Genomic DNA, 27,638 nt, shown 5'->3' with positions numbered 1-27,638 from the left:
ACATCAGTGAATTATCAAAACTATCACTGATCCCCCCCCAAAAAAAAGTCTATTGCCAAAATTGGGACAAAACAGGTTATAGTAGGGCAGCTGTAAGAAATCAGCACTCAGAATTTTAAGGCTGAGCATTTTAAGGCTGACAATGTCTGAACTGTTCTTGGTATAAATCCAGATATGTGGAAAAGTAGGATAGGTAACAAAACAATTTACAACCCTGCTCCCAAAGCAGTGAAAATACTTTCAAACGTTCGAATACCAGCACTATGATAAATAGAGAAGCAATTGTTCGTGTTTGGTACTTCACAAAATCTAAAATATTCTATTGCTAAATGCTGAACTTCCTAATTTCAGGTTTCTACAGCTGACCAGTGTCGTAGTTCTCCTAAAACGCTTATTTCATGCAATAAAAAGTCTTTGTACCTTCCATCAGAAATGCCAGCCATTCATATTGAATTCACTGAGTACTACTATCCGGATGGAAAAGATTTTCCTAGTAAGATGTTTTTAATTTCTTTTTCCTTCTTGTAAAGTGTTACAATTTTTTTATAATAGAACATTGGCCAAGGGCAGTTAGACTATTTTGCAAACTGTTACTCTCTTCATCCAAATGGGCTTCATTGTGAAAAATATGGGGGGAAATAGCCCAATGCTCAGAGTGCTCTTAACTTGGTGTGGTCCTTAAAGCCCCCCTGTTTTTCCATACCAGTGAAAGCCATGTGTAAGGATGTGAAATGTCCTCCAGATGTTGGACTCTCAAATCCTATCAGCCCTAGAGTGTTCAGGAATGAAGAGAGTGTTGTAGACCAACATCTGGAGAGCCACAGATTATTCATCCCTCACGTACAGAAGTGTGCTGTGTTCAGATTATGACAATTGGAGATGATACTGCACAGGGATTACTACCCATGCATTTTATTTCCAACATATTCTGTATCCAAAATGAGCTTTGCAATGTGTTGAATCAGTCTGTGAGTAAAATGTTATTTAAAAGTTGTATGTAAATAGAACAAAAATGTGTTGCTGAATTCAGCATAAGTTTTCTTCAGGCGTTCAGGTGACAACAATGGCAACAGGGGTGAGGCTAGTGCTTTCATCCTTATTGCCTCTCTTCACGTATTTACTTTAATACCTGAAGAGGTTACAGTTGTGATTATAGGAGGTTAACAAGTGAGAGGTGAAGCCTGTTACTTTATATGCAAGGGTTATCAGGTTACTGATGGTAGCCTGATAACTTTCAGTAAAGTTGGTACAGTTGCAAAGGAAGCTGTTGCAAGCCTAGTGATTCACAGTTAGTTCTGTCAGTTTATATACTGGACAGGAGAATAAAAAAGGTCAAGATTTTGATAGCTCAATTAGAGAACATTATATTGGTGTGTGATTGAGTTTATTCAGTCTTACTCTTCCATGGGACTTAGATGGGACTAGGAGAAGTAAGGTAACTTAGAATTACCTTACTTTTCCTGTGATAAGGCTGTGTCCCTCCATCATTCTCTCCTGCCCCCCCCCCATATATGGGATTGCCAACATGGTGCTATCTGAATTTTTTAGAGTACAGTTGCCATCATCCCTGACCATTGGCCATGATGGCTGGGGCTGATAAGAGTTGTAGTTCAAACATCTGGAGGGCACTACATTGGTTACCCACATTGACTATACACTTAGAATGGACTCGGGGACTAAGATATCACCACTGTGTGGCCAAATGAGGGAACTGGGGACAAGAGGGAGAAAGCATGTTCAGGAGAGCCCAGTTGTGGAAGTAGAAAAAATAAGTGGACAAAAAAAAATCTCAAAATAACCCATTAAGAACTTGGCATACTCAATAGCCACAGAATGCAGAGTTCAGAATGCAGTTGTTCAGAAATAGTACTCTGTATACAGCCAGAACATTGGTTTCCAAGATTGGCTTTTCCTGTGCCCGTAATAATGGATTTAGATTTCGTTAATGCTCTCAGCCAGTTGTTAGAGAGAATGATGCTACTTCTAAAAACGTTTTTAAGATAATAATTTTGTTTTTATTCCTTTAGTTCCAAGTCCAAACCTTTACATTCAGCTAAATGCTCTGCAATTCACACTGGATGAGAGGAGTGTTCTTTGGCTTAACCAGTTTGTGTTGGACTTGAAACAAAGTCTCAGCCAGTTCATGGCCATATACAAGTTAAATGACAATTCAAAGCCGGAAGAACATGTTGACGTTCGAGTTGATGGGTTAATGATAAAGGTAATGTTGTCAAAGATACAGCACAACATTGCTCAGTGTTGAATTCCTGCCATGAATGATGCATGGGAGCGGCCACTTTAGAGAGAAAATATGTATTGTCCAATAAAGGGCAACTTGTGAAATGCAAACCACACATGATATAAAAGGGGTAAGTTGTTGTTGGAGATTGAGGCTTCACTTACTTTAAAAGTTAATTTCTAGCTCATTTGGCTGAAAAAAATTATTTGGAGCAGGTTTTCAGAAGCACTTCCCAGTGTAACATTAGATACCACACAACTTTCCTAACTCTGTAATCATATAAGGGAAAGAGAGTATGGGGTAATACAGGTAGGTAGCCATGTTGGTCTGCTGCAGTTGAAACGAAATAAAAAAATTCCTTCCAGTAGCACCCTAGAGACCAAGTTTGTTATTGGTATGAGCTTTCTTGTGCATGCACACTTCTTCAGATACACTGAAACAGAAGTCACCAGACCCTTATATATAGTGAGAAGGTGGGGAGGGGTATTACCCTTCTGAGTAATAGTCTAGTAAACAAAGTTAAAGAGGAATAAACTCTGTGGAGTAGACAATTTAGACCTGAAAAGTATTTTAGTAACTTACAGTGTCCTAATTTAGCACATACGCAAGTGGAAAACGGCCCAGAATGGAATATATAATCCATTTAAATAATGGAATATATAACCTGCCAACTATAAGCAAAACCACTTGACATCTGATAAAGAAGATTCTAGTCCACAAAAGCCTTAACCACAATAAATCTGCTCATTTTTAAGGTGTCAGAAAACACCCTTTGTATTTTTATTTGCTATGCATATTTATCCTCCTATTTAGTTTTTATTAAGATAGCTTTTTATACTTTGTGGAATTATACCACTAAGGACATCAGCCTTTGTTCTACCCACATACAGCAATCCCACAATTTATGTGGGGGTTATGTTTCAGGGATTGTGTGTAAAGCCAAAATTGTGTTTGGTCAAAACCCCATGGGTTCTATGGTGGGTGGGATACCCCATGTCATTTTTAATGGAATCTGCCCCTTTCTGCCTCTTTTTAATTATTTTTAATTTTTTGCCACATGCGTAAAGCACAAGTTGAATGCGCTTAAGTTGTGGGCTTACTGTATTCCTTCACCCTACTTTTAGCTTATGTAGTCAGCCCAGTATCACTTCAGCTCCAGTGTGAAGTAGCCAAGAATGTAGCAGTCAGACACTCAACCTCACTCCAATTTCTCAGCAGTTCCAGTGGAATTGCAACCTGAATTTTGGGAAGCTATGATTCCTCAGAATTTTTATGTACTTTGATCAGTAGCGTAGGCACTCCCTACGGTAGATCACGTTTCTTTCTGGCATATATTCCTGTAGTTTGAGAAACACTTTTTCAAAAAATTCTGCACTTGAATCACTTCTGATTTTTAAATTAATATTTATGCTTTTTGTTGCAGTTCATCATACCTTCTGAAAGGAAACGAAACCATAAGGATGATCCACATGCAATTTCTATTCAGAGTTCTGAAATGATTTGTACAAACACAAGGCACTCACCAAACTGTAGGCACTCCGATTTGGAAGCAGTGTTCCAAAACTTCAAAGACTGTGAATTTTTCAGTAGAACATTCACAGGCTTTCCAAAATCCCCTGACTGTTTTAATCTTCTGCATCCAATTTTCCAGCGACATGCCCATGAACAAGATACTAAGATGCATGATGTCTATAAAGGTTTTATCACTCCCCAGCTGAATAAATCTGCACTTAAAACATCTGCTGCTTCTGATGTCTGGGCAATTCATTTTTCCCAATTTTGGATGGACTTTGAAGGAATGAAGAGTGGAAAAGGACGGCCAGTGAGCTTTGTGGAGTCATTTCCACTTACACTCTGGGTTTGTCAGCCCACAAGATTTGAGCAATTGCATAAAGAGCCCTCTTATCAGAAGCTCCACACCTCAAAACCTGACTCTAGTGACCTTGCAAACCGACTGCAGCGCAAAAAGCTTCTGAAAGAGTATTACAGCACTGAGACTGCAGCCTTGGCCAACGGTATTGAAAACCTGTGCACTATGAGATCCCAATCTACACATTTTATATCTGACGCTGATATTCATGTTCTTGTTCACGTCCAAAAACATGTGAGCATGCAAATCAATCATTACCAGTATCTTTTCTTACTCTCCCTCCAAGAATCTCTTGTGTTGCTCCTGGATAACTTAAGAAAAGATGTAGAGACTGTGACAGGCAAACCTGCAAAACAGGCAGATGTCTGCATTGGGATCTTACTGAAAAGTGCAGACATAGCTCTGTTGCTTCATCCACTGATGCAAGGAAGCATCTGTAAGTCTCCTGTTTTAAAAGGAGAAAGTCCAGTGGCATCAGACCTTTCACCCCTGGAGAACGGAGAAGCTTATGCATCGGAGAGCAAGCTAGTTCCTACTAATACTGCACAGATAAGCAGTTCAGATATGAATGCTGTAACTGACAGTAGGTCTGTGAATGCTGATTTTAGCAAAGCCATTCTGACAGACCCTCTTTTCAAATCAGATAGTGATTCGCGTAGGGGAAGTACGTTCTCTGATGATGCCTCAGAAAAACTCTGGGGGAAAATAAATGAAGAAAATAGTGGGCTTTTCAGTCGAAGTGATTCAGAAGAGATTTGTGAGTCACTCAGTGACAAGAGTAATACATATCCCAGGGATTTGGTTAATGTTTTGAATTGCAGAGAAGATTCTCTTGAGATGTTGATGGAGAAGGAGGATGACAAAAGTGTGTTTTCAAATAAGGAAAGTGGAGCAGGAGGTTCACCTCTTAAAGTCAGAGACTTCGAATCTGATGCTGCTTGGCAGTCTGAAGAGCTTGAAAGTGACAAAGAAAAGTTGGCTACAACCAAAACGCTTGCATTTCAGTCTTCATTAAGGTATAGAAAACTTCTAGAAAATTAACTTTGTTTAGATTCAGTAAAGTGGGGGGCCCATGCGGATAACCATATATTGAGACTTAAGGCTACTCTAACATGTTACCATCATTAGGAAGTTGGCAATGGGATTTCTATGGTAGCTTCTTCTGTGATAGCGGTACTGTGCAAGTGCCAGCTGCTGCCAGGAGAAATAAATGGGAGTCATGGCTTCAATGAATAAGATAGAGAACCAAGTAATGCATAGTATGGGAGGAGAGAAAACACAAACCATGAGGGAGGTGGAAAGGCAGGATGGAATCTGAAAGGGGTTCCTGGTATTTGAGAAAGGGTTAGACGTAAGCATATTTAGAAAAGGTTTAGAAGGCCTATACACCTAAGAAATATATGCCCTATAGCTGTGGCAGCAAAACATTTCGTAGATGCTGGTGGCCTTGCACATTATGCAGCCTTCCCAGAACAGTTGCTCTAGGAAACTTAGGAACATAGGAAGCTGCCTTTTACTGAGTCTCAGACCATTAGACCATCTAGCTCAGTATCAGTGGTTGTCCAGAGGTTCAGGCAGGAGTTGTTGCCCCCCCTGTCGCCGCCACCAACCTGCAAAGTAGGTGTTGTGCCATTGCCATAGCCCTGTGCCATCTTGGAACACTTTTCCTTTCTTGCTGCTCAATTGCCAGGTATTGTTTGTTTGTTTGTTTTTAGTTAAACAAATCTGTTTTGACAGAAGTAAGAGCAGGATAAATTTTTGTACTGGATTTAATTACTGACTTGTAGAAATACAAAATTCTCGCCAACATTTGCCTTAATTTAATGGTTTGGAACATTTTTATTTTCTTTGTTTTTTTGTTTTTTACCTTAATAATTTCCTAATATCTTTATATTAAAAAGTGGAAAGCCTAAGGAACGCTGCCAGTCCAATCTCCCTGCATTCTCTGTTTCTTATAAGAACATGAAGAAAAGTCCATCACAAGCCTCTTTGGATACCATGTCTATTGATAGCATGTTGTTGGAGGAACAGTATTTAGAGAGTGATGGAAGTGATAGCCACAGCTTTTTGGAGAAAGGTAAGTAAATGTCCAGTTTTTGGAGTTTAAAGTGACAGTGAATCAAATAATCTTCTGAGTTTTTCTCCTTGATTCCACTAGTGCTTAGTACTAGTTTTAGACTGTATGTAGAAAAAGAGAGAAAGATCTTATTTACATTTGTATATCTCAGTGGTATCGTTTTCAACCTCTTGTGAAACTGCCATTGTTGTGAAAATACTGTACATTACAGGCTGAGCCCATTGATTTGTAGGGTTGCTTTACCATATGGCTAATGAGTTTCCACTTGACATTAGTGCCAGCATATCTAATTCCAGCCAAGCAGACTGGATCCTTAGAGTATTCCTCATAGATAATTGTTAATTATGACTAAATGCTGTTGGTGATTGCATGACTAATTTTTCCTTATATAAATGAGGAATTTTATTATGAAGGACAGAGTTTGACTTGATCTTCAGTATATATTAGTTTTATTGAATTTACTTTGCCATGTATATGTTTAATTATTAGGAAAAATTCATTTGAGAGAAATGTATAAAGTGTAAGCAAGATTTCAAAAATTAGCTTTCTGAGTATTTTTCTGCTGGAGACAGTACCTTATTTCAATTTTATTGATTTCAGCAATTTGTATACTGCTTAATTAGACATTTCTAAATGGCATACAAGAGACTCAATACAATAAGATTAAAAATGAATTAAAACTATAAAATCAGAATTTAGTTTAAAAGCCTGTTGGATAAACAAATTCCTGGGTATTCCTTAGTGATGCACTTTGTGTGTTGTCTCATTGCATAACTAAGTTGGGTTCATTAATTTTAGTTCTACTCTGAGTAAAATTAGGTGGCTGCCACCCTGTGTTTGAGAGCTGCTTCCTGCAGTCTAAGATAAAAGACTATTCAAACGCTGGATGAATTGCTTAAGTTGTGCAGTATTTTTGGAAGAGGCTGTAGGTAGATAATGGTTAGATGAACTGAATTTGAGCTGGTCAGTATGCCACATCCATAAAAGCTAGATAACATACACAGCAGTATGTCTGTATCTGTAAATCCCCTTTTAAAATTTTGAAACCTAGTTACAATTGCATGAAGTAGCTTTATAAAAAAGTACAGCAAATGTAAACATCTGTCTTTTTATGAATATATAAGCTATCTTGTCAAATAAACCGTTGGAAAACACTCCTGATGAAAACACAGTGATGGAAAACTATGGTGGATCATCTCCGGATGTCCTCAGCGCAGCTTCAGAGAGTGCTCAAGATGCTAGCGAAGAAGAAATGGTAATGGTCTCCCAATAATGAGGATGTTTTCATAACGTTTCTACTGGATGGGGTTGTTTGAGCAGATCTTTGGTCATGAGAATTGAAGCGTTGCTGTTTTGAAAATAGTGGGATGGTGGGGAAAGTATGCAAATGAGGGTGGCACAGCCTGGACAAAAAAAATGGTCCTCGGTGAAATAGGGGAGAAGGCTACAGAGTTCACTCTGCTTTAGCAACTACATAAAAAGAAAGTACAGTCGTAACTTGGTAGTCGAACAGAATCCGTTCTGGAAGTCTGTTTGACTTCCAAAACGGAAGCTCCTGCAGCCAATCAGATGCTGCAGAAGCCCTGTTGGACATTTGGCTTCCAAAAATAGTTCACAAACTGGAACAGTCACTTCCGTGTTTGCGGTGTTCAGGAGCCAAAACGTTTGACAATGAAGCTGTTTGAAAACCAAGGTACAACTGTATATGTTGAATAATGTTTCCCCTAGCAATTTTGGAATTAGCAGACAGCCATGGAATCATACAAAAGGTTATGTAACTTTAACTTTTTGTGGCAGCCTCTTTAGTTTAACTACTCTATAGAGGGGCCAGTATTTCCTTAAAAAGTGAGAATGGGGCTTGTGGATTTAATTATCTACACCCCCCCCCAGAACAGTGCTTAGAGTTGGAAAATTCAATTGATATATTTATTTCTCATTATGCATAAATCATAAGCTTATGAACTAGCATAAGGTGAACAAATTGCTCCATATGTTTGAAAGCCAATAAATATATGAAGTCCTTCTTCTGCATGGATCTCATGAATGTGAATGGGCTTTTTGATGAGCTGCTGCCAAAATAGAGCTTCTGTGGGTTACATTCACAATTATTCTGTTCCAATTATTTATTTTAAAACTCATTCCCCTGCAAAATGCTCAGAGCCGCCCACAATAAAATGGCAATGATATTTCCTTTGAAAAGTGTTTAGAAACTCATTCTGGTTGAGAATACAGGTATCTGACTGGAGCCAGATAGTAGAGCAGGTGGTGCCCTTATTACAATTGCGCTGACATCCCATTAGAGTTCATGCCAGTTCAAAGTGCTGGTTATGACCTAAAATCCTAAAAGGATCAAGTTATTCGAAGGATTGTCTTATTCCAGTATAAACCAACCTGTACATTAAGATCTGTGTGAGACCCTTTCAGTGATCCACCATCTGAGAGAGAGCCTTCTTAGTACTGTGCCCATGCTCTAAAGCATTCTTCCTAAAGAAGGCTGTCTGTTCCCTTCTTGGGCCTTCCATTGCCATGCAAAGACCTTTTTGTTTCAGAGGCCTACTGAGTTGATTATGTTATTTGTCCTGCAAAATACATGTTTTATTAGCTCGTGGTTCTTTAGCTTCTCTTCTGTATTTTGACATGTGTGCTATTTCATTGTTTGATCTGTAATGTTGTGAGCTGCTTTGAGTATATCGTATGGAAAGGGAGGATATAAATTTCCCAAAATAACTAAAAATAATCAATCAGCCCAAATATTCAACCAGCATCCCCGAAATAAAACAACTGAAATTCATCCAAGCAACTATGACTAACAGATGTATCATATATCACTAACACACAATAGCTATGTTCAACTTGGAGCAGATGTAAGTAGTTTTATACTCAGTGCTATGAGTCAAAAGTTCCCAATGGGTTACAGAACCTACTCTAACTGAAATTGGTTTTTATTTCCCTTTTGTTACTTCGACTATGTGATTCTTTGAGTCTGCACATTTGTTGGGGTGGGGTGGGGAGGTCAACATAATATGAGCTTTCCCAGATGAGTTACTAATTGTATTTTCATTTTGTTGACAGATGTCTGTTGTGGTTTTTAAAATATTTGGTGTTAATGGTGAAATTGACATCAGAGGTAATGACACAGATGTATGCCTTCAGGTAAACCAGGTTGTACCAAATCAGTTGGGCAATATCAGTGTTCGACATTACCTTTGCAACCGAACAGCAGGTAAGAACTAATTTAATATAAAAAGGCATTTTTGGTGCTTTCACACTAGTGAAAATGTCTTAAGGATTCTGTTTTGTTGGTTTTAGTATGTTATGAAATAGCCTGCAGATTTGGACAACTAAAGACTTTAAAGGGGCTTGAAAATAGTTTACCTTTAGTGGATTTGTAGGTGTGTCTGTGTACTCTTCTGGAATTATCTGAAGAAAGGCCAGAACCTAGATTCCCCCCCCCCCCCACTCAGACTTCTCTAACCGCAATAAATGGTTATCTGTATTCAGTTAGGTACTAGCATACAGTGGAATCCCATGTGGCGCAGATGGGACTATCACCCATGCAATGGCACTTCAGCTTCCTGTACCTTCCCATCCTTCACATGCCCCCTAAATCTGCTTTGAAGTGTTCTGTACCTCTGCAGAGCAGATTTTGAAGGCATGCAGTGGGGCTGCAGGGGATAGAAAAAGTCTCGATCAGCAAGAATAAGTCTATTCCATTCATTCATGGACAACATTGGATACAGCCCATAGATTATACTGCAGGATTTATTTTATACTTTGTTGCTTATTCAGTACATCTGAAATATCATTAAAAGGAAGACATGCTATGAAGTTTGTGAAATTAATTTGTAAAATAGGCATTTGAGAGGAAATTATGAATACTTCCTTTATCTGATTACACTCCCTTTGACTGTAAAGATTATGGAAGCAGTTTCCATCCTTTTATAGATTTTTAAATCAAAATACCTAATACAAGTTAGCTGTCTAGTAGATGACATAGCCCCATTATATTTTGTGTTGTTTCAAAGTAGTCAGTGTTTACATCATGTTGGAGGATGGACTATAAAAAAGAGACATTTAATGTCATGTAAAACTGGTTTACCTGATTCTGTACTGGTTTTATAACAGGTTCAGATCCTAAGACTGTGACTGGGCCAGTTAAATCAACTCCTGAAATCAGACTGAGATGGGAAAGTGGACCCAGTGCTATAATACATTCATTGCTATCAGAAAAAAATGGGTTTCTACAATGTCATGTGGAAGGCTTGAGTGCTGATTTCCTAATGTCTTCACTTATGAACATTCAACGTTTTTTGGAAGATGAAATGGTTGCAGAAGTGATGCCTATGAATATAAAAATTTCTAATACAAGGATCAACTTAAAAGTATGTAATGTTTGGAGTCAGATTGATGTCAGTTCAGAGTAAATATTGATAATTCGGGATTGAGGGAAAGCATTGCTTAAAATAAATAAAGCTTAAATTAACAGCTCCTGTTAGGTACTAGTCAGTAGCTTTAAAGTTATTAAATGATGTGATGTTTTCAAACAAGCACTATTGAGTAAAATTTGGCTTCATAGAAAGCTATTCTAACATTAGTGCTCTATATTGTCTTCAGCTATACTGCCAGATTAGATGAAGTAAAATTCAACGTTCTGCCTTGTTTTAGAGATATTTAGTTGGATGTTTTGAAGCATATTCTCATGAACTCTTTGCAGTATAAAGAGTCTCAGAGTTCATCTGTCAGAAACTTGCTTGTGAAAGAGGAGAGTAGGGCATGCAGAAGCAGCCATTCCTCAGTGGTAAGCAAAGTCTCTCTGTCTGTCTCTGTTTGATGCTTTTGGGAGTTCCGACATTGACTCAAATATCACAGAGAACTTTACAGTCTGCTTGAATTTAATCTGATATATTTTAAAAAATATGCTCGTTTCACTTATATTTTCTAGGATGACAGCCCACGTGACAGTCTAACTGCTCCTGAACCAGCCCCCGTAACGCTGAATATTGACCTCCTTATGGTGGAGAGGAAAGATGATGGTTCATTTTGCATCAGAGGTCTGCCTGCCTGCCTTTATTTTACCAAATTATTATTCTTAGTGTTTTTACCCACCTTGGAAATATTTGTGTTGAAAGTGGGATAAAACTCATAAGAAAATAGAAATAAATACTATAGTCTAATATCGTCATGGGGAAAAATCATGTGTTGAGCAATCTAGTCCAAGCCTCTACCATTTTTGATGTTGGCATCTGTCTGTCTTGAGAGACAATGGAGCGCACCTCCAGGGGTGAAGTCAAACCATTGCATTAGCAACACTGAAGTGACCTCCCTGGGGCACAAGCCTCGGCAGTGTGTTTGGAGGTCCTGGGCTGCCCAGACAAGAAGACCCCCATCTCAGCTTCGCTGATGGTGGTCCAAAGGAAAGCAGAGCAATATGTTGGCACCAGCTTGGTTGCTGGAGTTGCTAGAAGGAGGCGTAAAAGGTGCCATCCAATCAACTTGGGGACTCCACTCTGGATTTGTGTAGGGTTTACTCCTTAGCCCTTTATTCTCCTGAAGGTATCTCGTAAGGCAGCGAAGGTTTAGATCAGAGTTTTCTTTCTCCTGGATGTGCCACCTTCCCAGGTTGACAAGGCCCATCTGCCCCTCCCATTTGGGCTATATAAGGGGGGCAGGAATGCAGGTAATTCAATAAAACATTTAAACTATAGAGAATGCTAAAATACTAAACTGTAAGTTCAACTGTTTAATGTTGAAGAACATCTGATTTTTCCAATTCATGGAATGAGGCAAGGATGATATTTATTCATAACAAAAATAAACATCATTTTTTATCATATAGATTGATATCATTGATGAATCATGACTAAGTTTTTACACTAATAGATTGAACCATATAGGTCAAAATCAGTCAAGCTTTACTAGTGGGTGAACAATCTTCAACAGTACAAGGAGGGTATTGAATTTTTTAAATTATTGTCCTGTTGTTGCTGCTTGCCTGATCATAAATATCAAATGCAGAATTTACTAGCTTTTGTAATTTTGGACACTGAAATAGCATTAAATCAAACAGAAAGAAACTTTTAAATTAAGATTTTGGAAAATGCAACATAGGTGTAGTTTTCACTATAGGTGATATTAGTAGCCTCATTTAAATTTATAAAGGATTTAAGATGAAGATGCAAAAAACGAGCTTGAAACTAACATATGAAAGGATAACTAGTTAAGCTTCCAAATATATCTCCAATGTCTGTTTGTAATGAGGGCCACAGATAATTTGGAAACTTATTCCTAGCCCCTATCTGGCTCAGAACTCGTAAGAAGTTGCTGATACTTAAGTGTCAAAGGATTAATTTAAATTCTGATATTTGATTTGGGAGTATGACATGTGAAGGAATAAATCTGTATTTAGCAAACTAACAGGAAGAAGTAAATGGTAAATCAAAGATGTGAACACTGACTCATTTCACTATCAATAATATTATGTGTTGGATGCAGTGAGATACTAAGGCAAAGGTTGTATTGAGTAGTAAGAGTTATACGTAATTTACTTCATAAACAATAGAACTCCCTCCAATCCAGATATTTTGGAAAGTAAAAAATGAATGCCCCAAAAGACTGATGGGGTAAAGTGGTTAGCTACATCTATTAACACTACTGTAATATCATAACAACCACTAGACCAGTCTAGCTTATCCTTTTAAGGGTATCTTGTGGCTACACACCTGCCATTAGAACCATAAAGTCTAGTATTATAATGGCATCTCAGTTTAAGATGTTTGCTGAGATATAGTTATGTGAAGGTGTGATTGTATAGGTATGCACATTTTGAAGGATTAGTTATTTACGAAAGCTCATGCTATACAGCTTTGTTTCATAGTACTTGATACTTTTTAGCTGTAGATCATTAACTATTCAATATTTTTTTATATTGACACTGTACAATTCAAGTTACTGAGATAAATTGCTGTTGAGGTACAATCATTGGATACTATCAAGTGATTTCAATGTTTCTACTCAGTATGACTGATATATATATATATATATATATTCTGCCTTTTTCCTGATTCAAGGCAGCTTACAGATAAGAATGAGAACTGCTAAAACACAGAGAAAACAATGATTAAATAACAATTAAACACTGATCGACTTAAAATTATATACATATATAAAATCTGTTGAAACCATATCAATAATTACAATAAAAACCAGCATGGCGCCATCCTTTTAATTAAGAGCAGCCAGTTCCCAAATGCCTGTTGGGGGGAAAAAAACCTCTTCACTAGCCAGTGGAAGAACGAGGGAGCCAGTCTAACTTTTCCAGGGAGGGAGTTTCAAATTCTGAGAGCAGCCACGGAGAAGGCTCCCTCCTGTGTTCCTACCAAGTGTCCCTCAGCAGGGGAAGGACGTCAAAACCTGGGCTGGAATGCAAGTCTTTCAGATAGCTTGGACTTAAGCTGTGTAGGACTTTATAGGTCATAACCAGCGCTTTGATTTGTGCCCCGAAATAGACTGGTAGTAGTGGAGCTGTTACTGTTGGGTATCACCCATTTTAATTATTATTTATTTTTAACAGATAACCGAACACCTTGCAGTGATGTTCCAAAGACTAAGACAAGTAATGATACAAGAGAACAAACTGCTGAAGTTGATGCGCACAAAAAACAGAATTGTCTGTCTCAAGCTACACAAACATCTCCAGAAATTAGCAGGTCTCTTAAACCTTTTAGGAATTTATCTCATTCGATCAAGGAACAGGTAACCATAAAACTACAGAACATTTCATTGTGCAGGTCTCTTGACAAAAATTGTATGTTTTAGCATGATTTTTTTCCTTCTGCTCAAGGCCATACCTTTTCAAACTATTCCCCCATCAAAATGAACTTTACAAAGCATTTTGAAAGAGGGACATGAAGTAATTCTAGATAACTAATACCTTTGGTTCAAACGCATGAAAATTTGTTCTTGTTTTTTGTTAAGAACGCATTATTTGGGGGGGAAATTGTTAAGAGGAGTCTAAAATTGTTAAGAGGAGGAGTTACACCTTAGATCAAATCTATGCTGCCAGGTGCCATAAGAAAGCCGCAGAGGTAGCGCAGGATAGTACGCACCCCGGAAATGATCTCTTTCAGCTTCTCCCTTCTGGAAGAAGGTATAGGGTTATAAAGGCCAGGACTAGCCGCCTGAGAAAGTTTCTACGCAAATGCAATTCTGGTTCTAAATGCAGCATAAGGGGTCTCTATAGTATAGTGTATTTTAAAATGGGGTTTCAGAGTTTTTAGGGGGTTTTGAATGTTTTATGTAGTTTTTCAATTTCATTGTTCTGCATGGGACAATGACAATAAAGATATCGTATAATATAGTATAGTATAGTATAGTATAGTATAGTATAGTATAGTATATAACACTATTAAATTCTTAATTTCTACTTTATTATTGCAGCTGATTGAAGAAAATGAATGTCTTAAACAAGAACTAGCCAAAGCTAAGACAGCTCTTGCTGAAGCTCACTTGGAAAAAGACACCCTGCTTCATCAAATGAAAATGATGAATACTGAAAATAAATGACAGAAGACTCTATAATGTTGCACTGGAACAAAAAGGGATACATTTTAGACTGTGTTTGGAACCTGAGCGCTGAACAAAATTTCTGCAGAATAATCAGTTCTGTCAACATCTTCAAAGAATTAGGATGTGCTTCTCTTTAGCCTGAATTTAAGATGCAGTGATGCAGGGAAAATCAATTTCTATTATATGTTACTAATTTGTTTAATAGGTGGTGGCATGAATAAAATGTACCATGTGTCATTGTTAGGCTATCTTCATTTGTGAAGATAAAGTTCTGTTATTGGTAGAAGAAAAGTACTATTCAAGGGAGATTAAATTTGCACTATTAACTGTAGGTGGGCACAACATGGTCCATCGTAGCTAACTAATACTGAAGTAATCATCCAGAGACTGGGCCTAACACCAACAGAACTTGCCTGGGACTGCGCACCCCCTTTATGCCTACATTATCAGCTGTGTTAATGTGTTGAAACCACTCTTGGAAAGGTGTGACCCAAGAAAATGAGGAAACACTCCCAACTGTGCTGGAACCATGCTAATGTTTGGTTTCTTTTTATCCAGTATTTGTGACCATTGTACAGTGAAGAATATTGGAGTGGTGCTTGGTCAGCTGATCTGTCACTAATTAATGATTAGACCATGGCTCTTCAGAGATGATCACTGGTCATTTGTAGGAACATTCCTTACTTAAACCTTTTAACAGATTGGGGGTTTTTTTTGTAAAAATGTAATCTAACTGTATATTAATGCACTTGGGAGGGAGAAAATCGAATAACTGCCCTCTTGGACTTGTGAAATTCCATTAAAAATGTAAAACTGCATTATAAACTATGGGCTACTTGTAAAAATTTAAATTCTAGTTTTCAGCTGAAAACTGCTGCAAATATATAAATAAAAAGCACAGACTTGTGCAGGAGGTTCTAAGTTTTTAAAATAATGAAGACTACACCCAATAGGAAAATTCACTTTGGGTAGACCTTTCTGAATCATTTTGTTGAAAACGTTGTCTGGTATGTTTTGTCTGAATTATACAATGTTTTACGGAATTGGGAAATACCTTGTTTTTAAAAGTGCAAACCAGAGTCCTAATATCTACAGTTCTGTGGTTGGAGTTTTATGTGTGTGGGAAAGTGAAGAACTGGCTTTGGTGGAAGTGTCTTTAATTAATTGTTTCTCCTGACAGCAAAAATGGGAGCGTGTATATATACTTTCCATTTTGCTGGTCCAGCTTCCAGCTTCCTCTCATAAGGTCAGCTGCAGTGATGATATTGTGGTTGAAATGAGATAACACTTTTCCAAAAAAGATCTTGTCATTTTTAATAATTTCTTATCTCTAACTTGAGGTGTCATATGTAGTATACTCTGGGATTGCATTTGTACTCAGTACACAACATCATCTCAGTCATCTGGTCAATTTTGAAGAACCCCAGCTCCCTTCTTGTGTCATTCCCAGTAGATGATTCTGCATTAAGTAGCAAAAGTCTTTAAACAGATGATCTTACAGTTTGTATTATTACATTTCATCCAGTTCCTGTAACTCCAGACAGTGAGATCATTTGGTCCATCCATGTTATCTTTCAGTATTTAATTTGTAAAAAAAAAAATTTATATTGACATCATCAGTGCATTATCTAAGTTCCAGTTAAACAAATTGATTTAGTTGAGGAGTTTCACTGCCTCCTAAATATGAAGCCTTGCTTTCTGGAAATACTTTGATGCCCTTCGAATTAGGCTTTAGCCATATGCTTTACTAAACATTTTTTTATAAAAAAGATTCCCAAGGAACATTCATTGTTGCTTCAATTACAGCAAGCTGAAGGACTTTGAGGGAGCACCAGCTCCATCTAGTGAGAACTCTGTGAACCTTCCTCTTGGGTTTGGAAATTGGAAATGCATTTTTAGTTTAGTTTCAAGGGTAAACTGTTATAGTTAGTATTTATGAGGGTTTTACGAATGTAAAACCTACATTGACCAGAATGTCAGCCTTATTACAAATTCTTTTTTATGTGAATAAGTGATCTGATATTAACATAAATAGCACAGGAGGCTCAAATGCAATTTAAATCTCACATATAAAAACAGTCCTTGGCTTTTGACCTATACAAAAACCATTCTGCTTCTCCCCTCACCCCAAATGAAATGTGAGATCAGCAGAGCCATTTTCGCAAGCAACTGTTAATGCTTCTTTTATTCCAGAATATAGAATACAGCCACTAGTCTTTCAGTTTATTTTGAAATGTAAAAACTGATTTCAATATCATTTGGAAAACGGCATGCATGTATTGTCTTTGTTAAGTACACATGTCAAAGATGGGAAGAGAGGCACCTTTGGCGAAAACTCCAAACCTAAACATAGTAACACTTTTTGAAAACCAGCTCCTCCTATTTAGCCAACCCAATCCTCAAAACACCTTCCCCCTTCCTTCTAAATCAACTTACCAGGCATGACAGAAGGAACAGCAGCATTGCAGCCAGGATTACAGAGGGAAGGACAAAAATCAGATTTCAGCCCTGCCCCCTCGTTTCAGCAATAGCAGTAACCCATGAAAACAGAACTCCCAAAGGTCATCTTGATCATGCTTGCAATGTGCCCGAGAGGAAGGAAAGGGAGATCAAGGGAAATGGAGGGTGCAAGAAGGTAAGGTAAGAATTGTGGGTCTTGTGTAGCATATGGTTTATTAGAGGTGAGCTTTACTAGTTCCCCAAAGGTCATATCACAGCCCAGCATGGTTCACTGGCAGCTTAACCTTTGTGCCTAGTATTTTACAATAGTCTTAATCTCTCATAGAATGTTGGAAAGGTTATGGTCATATAAAGTACCCATTATAGTACCTGCAAAAAACCCCAACTGATTTTATCTGAGCCACCTCGTTGGAAACACAAAACAAGCAAACAGAAAAATGTTGCTATCTTTGTGGACAGACAAGCCCTACAGGTGTACAACAAGAAGCTAAAAGTAGAGGAAGAGTCAGAGCATTGGTAGGTACTAATAACAGATTCAGCATCAAGAGTATGGTAATAGGCAGAAAGCAGGCTGCAAGGGAAGAATAGATAGCAAGGTCCAAAGAATGCTCTGCTAGACCATGGACAGCTCCAGGATAGCAGATGACACACTTTGCATTTTAAAGAAACAAACATGATACATGAAGTAGTGTTCATAATGTCACTTAAGCACTTAAGTCACACTTGTCTTTTCAGCTTGTTCACTCACGACTTCTCCTGGATGAAAAAACCTTGGAGATAAAATAGAAACAAAACCTTACCTAAGAAGAGTTAATAGAAAAGTCAGTGACAGATTTAATACAAGGTGCCACTGCTGTTGTTCTGTGAACTTGGAAACCAAAGAGTGTATTTGGAATGACCCCAAGGAATTCCTGATTCCAACTGATTGACAGAAATTGTAAACCTGTTGCCCAAATTATGTACAAGTTGTATTCTGGTTAACCTTTGGTTGAAGGAGATCAATCATACAGTCATCTAGGAAACTGTTCCCTAATAGTCTCTGAGGTGGGGAAAAGGAACTGGTATAATGAACCTAAAGACTCAGCTATACAGCTGCAAATATAAGGTTTTAAGTGTGTTTTAAGCGCATTATAGACACTAGACTGCATGTTGATAGTACACTTATGTCAAATTCAATGTATTTTTCAAAATGTTTGTTTAAAAAGCATTTTCACAGCGTTTTTTATATGTGTTGAGATTCTACCTAAGAGGGGCTATGGACAGAGGAAAATACACATCCTCAAGCAGGTTCTGAAACCTTGCTATTTGAAAAAACTTTCTTAGAAACTGCATGTAACCTATTTTTAGCATACCCTCACTGGGGGTCAGAGATTTAAAGTTAGAGGTCTAATGGTAGAATACACAGAAGTCATTCAAAGTTTCCCCAGTGAGTTGTAAAGCTTTTACACAAAATCTTTACAGAAAAATCTACTGGTTTATACCCAACTGTACAGAAATCATTCAAGGCACTATATTAAGACTGATAGTTTTCTATTCAATCTAAAGTTAGATCAAAATTCTGTTGAACCCTTATCAGTAATGTCTGATAAGTTTATCACCACAAATATAGAGAACTAAGTTGAATGTTTCCAAATACTTTTCACTGAAAACTCTAAAAGTAGTGGTAACCTATAGAATGAAGAGAGCTGCTTCAATTCTTCTTCTAGTTTTCAAATACATTTAAGCCTATTTGACATCAGAGGTTTTGCCAGTCATTACAGTGTTGAGATTTCTTGAGATGAAGCGTGAGAAAAGCTTTTTGCTGATGAAAAGGGAGGAACTTAAAGGGGCTCTTCATAAATTGCATATTACTGTTGTGGGATCATATATCAGTGGCTGAGTCACTACATTTTAAGTGCCAATCAGGAAGCAACATGGAAGGATTAAGGTACTTATATAACTCTCATGATTTTCTATGCCAGGAACTGCCAGCTGCTGCATGTTCAGCTGTTCTGAGAGGGAAGGAGGAGGTGCAATGAACCATGTTGTTTACAGTGGAAGAGTTTAAAAGGGTCATAGGCAAGAGTTGCCTTGACTTGTGGGACTTCTAATATGTCATTCTGCTGAGAAACAGAAAAAGAGCTTTCATATTTTAAACTTATTAATCTTTTTCTGGAATAGGTACGTTAGGGAAGTCATGGGGGTATAGATTTTGTTCTACGTGTATCTTTCATTTTACAAAAAGCAAGTGAATAGAACTTGGAAAATAATCTCAGAACATGTTACATCTTTTATGAATTGCCCTCTGAAACCTTAATATGCTCATTCTGCAATACTGTTTGGTAAACATGTAATTTAATTGGAGCTGATCCAGCATATTATGTAGACCATATTTCCAAGACAGCCTTGCTGTGCAAGGATAATTTCAAGGTTTTGACATGAGAATGGCAGCTCCTGAAAACCCAGATTTGAGGAGGCACATACTAATACTGGCATTGTGGTGTGTGTGTGTATAATCTGAGCAGATTCTAATAAAAACATGATGTGCCATTTCTGAGCAAAATAGATCAAAATAGAAGAGACCACTCATACATCCACGTCCTAAGCATTTTTTTAGTCTCAGTACAAGCTTGAAGCACAGTCCCCATTCCCCACACATAGTACTATCCCATCTCATACTTGCAATGCATGAGTCATGAAAGAAAATGTTCCAATTTCATTCTAAATTTACTTTTTCTACATTTTTAAAATTACACGGGACTTTTCTATCATCAGAGCTCAAGCATGGTATCTGCCCATCTCTGGGTCCTGGTACAATGCATCCTTCTCAGCCATCCACTTAGGTTGAGCATTGGAAACATCTAGCTGCAAAAACAACATATAGTAGAACGTTGGAAGTCTATTCACTCACAGCTCAGTTTATATCCTCTCCAGTATGTCATCTACTTCTGTAGAATGGGGGTACATTACCATTCACCTGCTTTCTGCACATCAGGCATAGCAGAAGAGACTTCAAATACTAGATAACCATCATATGCGCTCTCAGAAAGAAAAGGAGCTGCTGCTAGCCTACAGGTGAAACTCAAAAAATTAGAATATTGTGGAAAAGTTCGTTTATTTCAGTAATTCAACTTAAAAGGTAAAACTAATATATGAGATAGACTCATGACATGCAAAGCGAGATATGTCAAGCCTTTATTTGTTATAATTGTGATGTTTATGGCGTACAGCTGATGAAAACCCCAAATTAACAATCTCAGAAAATTAGAATGTTAAATGAAATCAGCAAAACGAGGACTGCAAATAGAGCAATATTGGACCTCTGAGAAGTAGAAGCATGCACATGTACTCAGTAGTTGGTTTGGGCCCCTTTTGCATCAATTAGTGCCTCAATGCGGCGTGGCATGTATGCTATCAGCCTGTGGCACTGCTGAGGTGTTATGGAAGACCAGGAAGCTTCAATAGCAGCCTTCAGCTCTTCTGCATTGCTTGGTCTCATGTCTGTATATATTGCTTGGTCTCATGTCTGTATATCAAGCTTAGCAGCTTAGCATCTTTTTGAGTAAGTCATTTGTCATTTGCTTCAGCAGCAACACCTTGTTTTACTATGGTATAATCAGTTATTGCTTTGGAAAACATTTTTAAGAAAGAAAAAGACATCTGCTAAACAGAGCAGGTTGATGTGGGATAGCAATACTTTTCGTTTGAGAAACCCTATGGTATGCCATTCCTTGATGTTCCTCATCCCTACTTTCTGTTCAGGTGCTGTTAGATGGTAATCCTGATTCCTTTTTAGAATTTAAAACTAGCAGAGGGCAACGCTCATCAATGCTGAACTAAACCTGAAAAAATGCAACAAATAGGGAACAGTACAATATTAAAGGCTGAGCTGAAAGTTCTGTACAGAATGCTTTATCTTGAGGTTTGTCAGGGCAGGGACAAAAGGCATATAAAAAACAAGGCTATTGGGGGAGAAATGAATACTTTCAAAGTGTTTTGTTGGGGGCTTACCATTGGTGGAATCTGAGACAGATATATTTTTTTAAAAAAAATCCTGCTAGAAACAGGAAGCTACATTACACTGAATCAGACTACAGATCTCCCTTACTCAATATTGTCTACTAGGGCTGTGCAACTGCTTCATCAGAATCCTGAGGTGACTGTGTTCAGACCCAAGTGGGGCCTGCTTAAAGTCATCCAAAATAAATACCCCCCACCAAAGCTCTTTGGAGATTGTTTTTTGTTTTTTTAAAGTCAGCCCATCTATAAAACGATAGGAAAAAATATGAACAACATAATGTTAGTGCCAGGATGGGCGAGAGGAAGGAAGGAAAGGAACTGGATCCTGATCATTGGGAGAATCTCACCCAACACACTCCAATCACAGTGCTTGGAGGGATGGATATAGCGTACTGGTAAGGTAAAGGCTCGTCTCTCCAAAAGGGTATGGAAGAATATGATGCTAATAACCAATACCAAGATGATGGTCTACCTACCAGGCTTGCATGATGGGCACGCTGCTTTAAGGTTGTGATACGTAGGCAACTTAAAAAATCTAGGAATGTTTTAGATGTTATTAACTAGGAAGGCTAAACCTTTACAGATTAAAACAAAAGAAAGATTAGGGGAAATTAAGAAGAATTTATAATAAATTTGATTTTAAAAGTTGTGTTAAATATTTAAAGATGTACTAAAATCTGACCCCATTGCAATAGCCTCAGATATACATAATGCAAGTTCCACTCTCCAGCATAATGACTCTACAGAGCGAAGCAAGAGATATAATTCAATTCAGACAATTAATTAAAAATATTAAGTTTCTTCCCTTTGAGGAGCCAATAAAAATGAAACGGAAGTACATAAGCTACCATACTACACAGATGTAGATAATTATTATATTATTACTGGCTGAGAAGAAACCACCTGCAGCAGGATAGCTAATTTTTTTTATTAAAATAACTCCTCCTCTAATACTCACCACGTTAGTGGACTTGGCTGTAGTAGTGGAAGTGCCCTGCGAACTTGCACCTCTTAAAAGGGACTGGGGAGGGGAACCAGGCAACCCGTATTTTAAGACTGGGAATCTCTGGATTCCATAATCCCACCGTGGATTCAAAGGTGCCATTTTCGTAACAGCCCTACCCAGTGGGTTTAGAGAGGCAAATCTGCTTTGATTAGCGGGTGAGGTGTGCGGTGTTTTAAAAAGTGTGGGCGCACCGACAGCAAACGGGAATACCGTGATTGCTGCTGCTGGAATGCTCTCTATGGGTCGCCTCCGCTCTGGAGAACCCCAAGTTCCCCTCCCTTTCCCAGCTCCCCTTCTCCCAATGGGCAATCCTGGCCTGCCTCGTCACTCCCGTCGCAATGTGGGGGGGGGGGAGAGGAAGCGGGCGGCCCAGCTTCCTCCTTCGAAATGTTGTTTTCCTACTTCTATTTCCCCACCCTGACGGGACTACACCGCGGTCTCACCCCACCACCTCACCCTCCCAGCTCCTCCCTTTTCCCCTCCCTCCGTCCCCTAACGCTATTCCTGCGTGAGGGTGGGTGAGCGCGCGCCACAGTCATGGCGCGCGCGCGCGCGCAGCTCCTAGTCCACCCTCCCTTTTCGGGCAGCCGTTATCGATCGAGTCGCGCGCGCGTATGTATATGTGTGCGCGCGCGACACCGCAGTGGAGCGCGAGACGAGCTCCTGTTACAGTTGCTGCCGCTATTTGGGCGGGCTGGACAGCTGAGGGAAGGGCAGCAGAATCCCTCAACGCAGCGGGAACCGGAGCAAGGGCACGCGACCGGGAGCCAGATAGGGGAGGGAGGGGGGAGACCCACATAGTCTGCCAGCCATTCAGAAGCGGAGAACTCTTGTCTCCTCAGCAACGGGCCTGGGTGGCCAAGACTGCGTCTCCCCTTATTTCGCGCCCTGCTGGTCGTTAAGATCTCCCTCACTCTTCACCCGCTTCAGCCTGGCACGAGAGCTCTGAGCACTCTCTTTCTCTCTTTCCCCGCTTCACCAAACTAGAATTTGGGCAGAGGGTGGGGGGAAGAGTCTTTCTTCCTCTGCGCCCCCCTCCTCCCTCTATTTTTCTTCCACACTCCACCCAGAAATGATCTGCTGAAAATAGGAGGTGGTTTTTCCCCTCCCAACCACTGCTCCTGCTGCTCCTTTTTCTGCTGAGTTCTCGTGAAGCCTTCAGGAATATCCCTAAATCGCTCAGTCTGACAGGCGAGCAGGGAAATTATTTTTTTGTGGAGAGTGTCCATTTTTGGGTGGGGAGGCGGGGATAACTTACACGGCGTTTTGGGGGTGGTCTCGTGTGAAGGTTCTCTGATGATTCCCGACCATGGGGAAGGACCAGGAACTGCTGGAAGCTGCTCGCACTGGGAATGTGGCTTTGGTGGAAAAACTCTTGGCTGGCAGGAAAGGAGGGCTCCTGGGCAGTGGATCTGGACCTATTCCTTTATCCAACTTGCTGAGGTAGGGATATGGTTTCCCAGCAGGTACTGGGGATAGTAACCACCTCCTCCTCCTCCTCCCCTTCATCATCATCATCACAACCACCGCCACCCTCATTCTTGCAGTATTATAGTAACTATAAAATGTGTCTTTCTTCTGAGTATGTACAGCTGAGGGAGAGGTGTGTGTCCTATATGAGTTTAAAAGCAACTGGCCATGATGTTATTGACATACAGTAGTAACATTTGCATTTATCTCCTTCAGTGAATCGGTAGGAACTTGCACTGGCTTCATTACTTGTACTGGGGCAGAACTTTGGAATATATTGGACAACTTGATGTGTACATGCACATTATTTCTCTCAGGTTTTCTTTTTTTCATCTGGATAATAAAAAATCAGTTCATTTGGTAATTAAAGGCATGCTTGCATATTTGTAACTATATAGCAAATAGGCTTCCTCCATTGCCTTATGCTTACTGCCCTAATTTGCAACAGAAATTAGCCATGTGTCTCATTAATAGGACTATACTGTTAAGAAATTTGAACTTCCTGGTGAGAGGTCAGCTACAAGCAATAGGTGCAAAATGTATGCAGCCAGTGATTAACATTTTCAGAACTATATGAGACTAGGTTATTAGGCATTTCCAGGTGGAAGGGGCCAATTTCTAATCCTGAAAGAGCTTATACAATGTGTGGGATAGCATTTAATGTAAAGCATGAATGGTACAGTATCAGTACAGTATCTGCAGGTGAGAAGAACATTTTTTTTTTACAGGTATTTGACTTTAGTCAAATAAAAGAAGGTCTGCAGCACACAGTTCTCTGTTACGGCAGACACAAGTGCAGCAAGGGAAAATGAATTGGCATGCTATTGACCTAAAACTTGAACTAATCATTAAATGTGTTCCACTGCAAGAACAGAAGCAGGCCTGAAGTAATGAAAATTGTTTCAGTGACAAGCAAAAAAAGGTCATGTAGTTTCCAGGATTCTCCATAGTAACAGGTTTAATATTTTGTCAGGCTGCCACATTATCTTTTTGCAAATGTAGTTGTTTTAAAGGTTATTAATTTTCACCCACTTATTTCTTATTTTTATATTTTGCAATGGTTCAATAAGAACAACATTTTTGTTAGTGTATTGGTTGGCATAGTGAATATATAGGATTGTTTTTAGTAGTATAATTATATAACTTGGGTCAAAAAGGAAATGTCAGTTAATTTGATGAATTTTAATGTAAGCATCATTAATTAAACATGATTTAAAAAACAACAACAATCCTACACGTACCAGAAATTCACTTTGATGCAATTAACATCCATCTCTTCTGTAATCAGTCTGTACAGTTCTTAAATGTTTACTTTCTTTGGATTCCTTTTAATAGAGCAGTGTATTCCTATACACATCTCTTTGAGAGAATTTGATGGCTCATTTTTAAAAATAGGGAATAGATTGAAGAGATGCATTTGTAATGTGGCTTGAAGGCTACAATGGTGGGTATTATAGAAAACTGTTGATTACTAAAAGTAGAAAGTTACATTAAGTGCTATCTGGCACTATTTTTAATAGAAAGCATATTAGTTTTGTAACGCATTACAGTTGCATATTGCTGCACTTTCCCACTCACTTAGCCCTGCTTTTGGAACCTATTTAAAACAAGACAAGACATATATGACAAGTGTCATTCAGGTTACTCAACAAAGCCAAAATTAAGGCCCTATCTTCAACAAGTACAAAATGTACATATTTATCAGTAAGGCTGGAAAAATATTTCTTTTTTTAAAAAGTCAGTTAACATCCAGGGTTGTATTCTACTAAGTTATAGAGCAGGCTCACTGAAATCAATTTGTCCATTGATTTCATTAGGTCTACCCTGACTTAATTAGATGCAGCACTAAACATTTGCATGGCAGTGTAGAAAACATAAATAAAGGCACCACCATCACATCAAGTACCTGTTGAGCTTCTTTTGATAACTTTGTTGATAACATAATAAATGATCAGATACATCATATTGCCCTGATACTGCATTAAATTGCTGTTGGATTTAATGGTTTCTTATGTTCCTAGACTTAACAGTATCACTGACATCATAGTCACTTATCTTGTCTGTTTTTCAAGATCAAATGCTGGTGGCAGTTGTGAATCCACTCACAGATGTAGTTTTCTCTGTACAATTCCAGTATTAATTAAAACTTCACTTGTGAAAACTGATGAACTTTCAAACTGGAATGCTTACTACAGTGAAATGAACAAAGTTTGCAGCTGTCTATTTGGATATTGGCATATGCAAGTGGGAATATTGTGGTATTATGACCCATTAGGAGAAGGATCATTCACAGGAACCCTGAACTTGTATGGTCCTGTACATATAAAGTTTGGAAGTGAAACAGGCCATTCAGAAATAAGCCAGAAGCTTTTGCATTCTAAGGTGGAATCTAGGTATACAAAATTAGTTTAGTTTGTATCTTAATAATTGTCAAAAATACCTACAAGCTTGTTGGGGCAGAGGTGGATTTAAGGGAGAGTGATTGGTTCTCCTGCACTGAGCCTTGAGCTGAGAAGGCACTGCAGCAATAACTTAGACCCTCTAAATAGAGATACTTGATCTCTATTTTCCAGGGATGTCCCTGATTTAGAGAAGCCATCCCAGCTTCTGATTTGATCCCAAAATGTCCTGCTTTTCCTTAGGACGTCCCTATTTTCATCGGTTAAATGTTAGAGGGTATGGAGTTATTCGACTCATGAGCTGTCTGAAAGCAATCCTGTATAGGGAAGTTTTATTTAATGTTTAATGTTTTAGAGTGGTACCTCGGGTTACATACGCTTCAGGTTACAGACTCCGCTAACCCAGAAATAGTGCTTCAGGTTAAGAACTTTGCTTCAGGATGAGAACAGAAATCATGCTCCAGCGGCGTGGCGGCAGCAGGAGGCCCCATTAGCTAAAGTGGTGCTTCAGGTTAAGAACAGTTTCAGGTTAAGAACGGACCTCTGTAACGAATTAAGTACTTGACCCGAGGCACCACTGTATTATGTTTTTATATATATTGGAAGCTGCCCAGCGGTGGCTGAGTCAACCCAGTAAGATGTGTGGGGTACAAATAGTAACATTATCATTATGGAATGAGATGTCCCTATTTCATCAGAGAAATGTTGGAGGGTATGGAATAGAAGGCAAGAGGCCAGGTTGAAATTACCAGAGCCTAGCAATCTAGAAGGGGTCCCAGGGCCTGACCATCTTGCATTTGTTTTATGTAATTTCTAATAAAATATATATTTCATATTCAGTGCACACACAATTCTAAATAACTAGCTTACAAACTTGTGCTGTAAACATTTGCGACTCTATCTGAACATTTGCTTCTGTGGTTTGACAGTATGACAGTGCAGTCTCATCTTATTACAAAGTCACATTTGTATGTTTTTTTAAGTGAATACTGCAAATACAACAAAGTTGTTGTGTTATACACATTGTGTTGTGTTACACATACAAGTGTAACATTTAAAGTACTGTATAGTTAGTTGAGCAATTATTATATGAGTGCTTATTGATATTAGTCATTAGGATCTTAACATTCTCAATAGGTACAAATATTATATTTATTATTAAAGTAAAAATGAGAACACACATTTATTTTAAATCCCATGTAAATATTTTTAGTTGGCCTGCCCTTGCTGGAGGGCACAATTTTTTTCCCCAGTGGGGCTCGAACCTGCTTTCAGTGGCTCTGGGAAGAGAAAGCTTTATAAAAAAGAGAGAGGTAGAGAGAGAGTGGCAGGAAGAGGAGGTCTCACCTTGTGATACTTTTAATCCCTATCATTGCAGTACTGAATTTTCAAATATGAAAAAGGGATATAGCTATAGCAAGGTTAGCTGTACACCTTTAAACTCTACAAGTCTGGATTAATGGGAAACCTGTGTTGTTGTTGTTGTTGCCGCCCACACCTCTCAGTTGGAGAAATCTTGATGTTTGCTCTACACTGCTTTGAGAGTTCAAGAA

General features: G+C 38.6%; 2 protein-coding genes across 9 annotated transcripts in view; both read left to right on the top strand.

Moving 5' to 3' along the window:
* Window positions 1-15,659, top strand: part of BLTP3B (bridge-like lipid transfer protein family member 3B) — a 33,661-nt gene extending 18,002 nt beyond the window's left edge. For all 3 annotated transcript variants that reach the window (XM_053405024.1, XM_053405023.1, XM_053405025.1), the window contains exons 12-21: window positions 352-493; window positions 2,028-2,221; window positions 3,663-5,125; window positions 6,011-6,186; window positions 7,311-7,441; window positions 9,259-9,409; window positions 10,312-10,568; window positions 11,129-11,237; window positions 13,757-13,938; window positions 14,623-15,659. In XM_053405024.1, coding sequence (XP_053260999.1) covers window positions 352-493; window positions 2,028-2,221; window positions 3,663-5,125; window positions 6,011-6,186; window positions 7,311-7,441; window positions 9,259-9,409; window positions 10,312-10,568; window positions 11,129-11,237; window positions 13,757-13,938; window positions 14,623-14,748 — 2,931 coding nt within the window. In that variant the 3' untranslated portion in view covers window positions 14,749-15,659. The remainder of the gene's footprint in view (window positions 1-351; window positions 494-2,027; window positions 2,222-3,662; window positions 5,126-6,010; window positions 6,187-7,310; window positions 7,442-9,258; window positions 9,410-10,311; window positions 10,569-11,128; window positions 11,238-13,756; window positions 13,939-14,622) is intronic.
* Window positions 15,660-22,833: 7,174 nt separating this feature from the next.
* ANKS1B (ankyrin repeat and sterile alpha motif domain containing 1B) overlaps window positions 22,834-27,638 on the top strand; it is a 321,126-nt gene continuing 316,321 nt past the window's right edge. For 3 of the 6 annotated variants that reach the window (XM_053406689.1, XM_053406688.1, XM_053406678.1), the window contains exon 1: window positions 22,837-23,659. In XM_053406689.1, the coding sequence (XP_053262664.1) occupies window positions 23,526-23,659 (134 nt within the window). In that variant the 5' untranslated portion in view covers window positions 22,837-23,525. Of the gene's footprint in view, window positions 23,660-27,638 lie in introns of all 6 variants that reach the window. The other 3 variants (XM_053406677.1, XM_053406676.1, XM_053406679.1) reach the window with 2 other exon arrangements.

The sequence above is a fragment of the Podarcis raffonei genome, chromosome 10 (assembly GCF_027172205.1).
Source record: "Podarcis raffonei isolate rPodRaf1 chromosome 10, rPodRaf1.pri, whole genome shotgun sequence".
Lineage (NCBI taxonomy): Eukaryota > Metazoa > Chordata > Lepidosauria > Squamata > Lacertidae > Podarcis > Podarcis raffonei.
The sequence above is the reverse complement of the archived record's forward strand: the minus strand, read 5'-3'. Positions and strand labels throughout refer to the sequence as shown.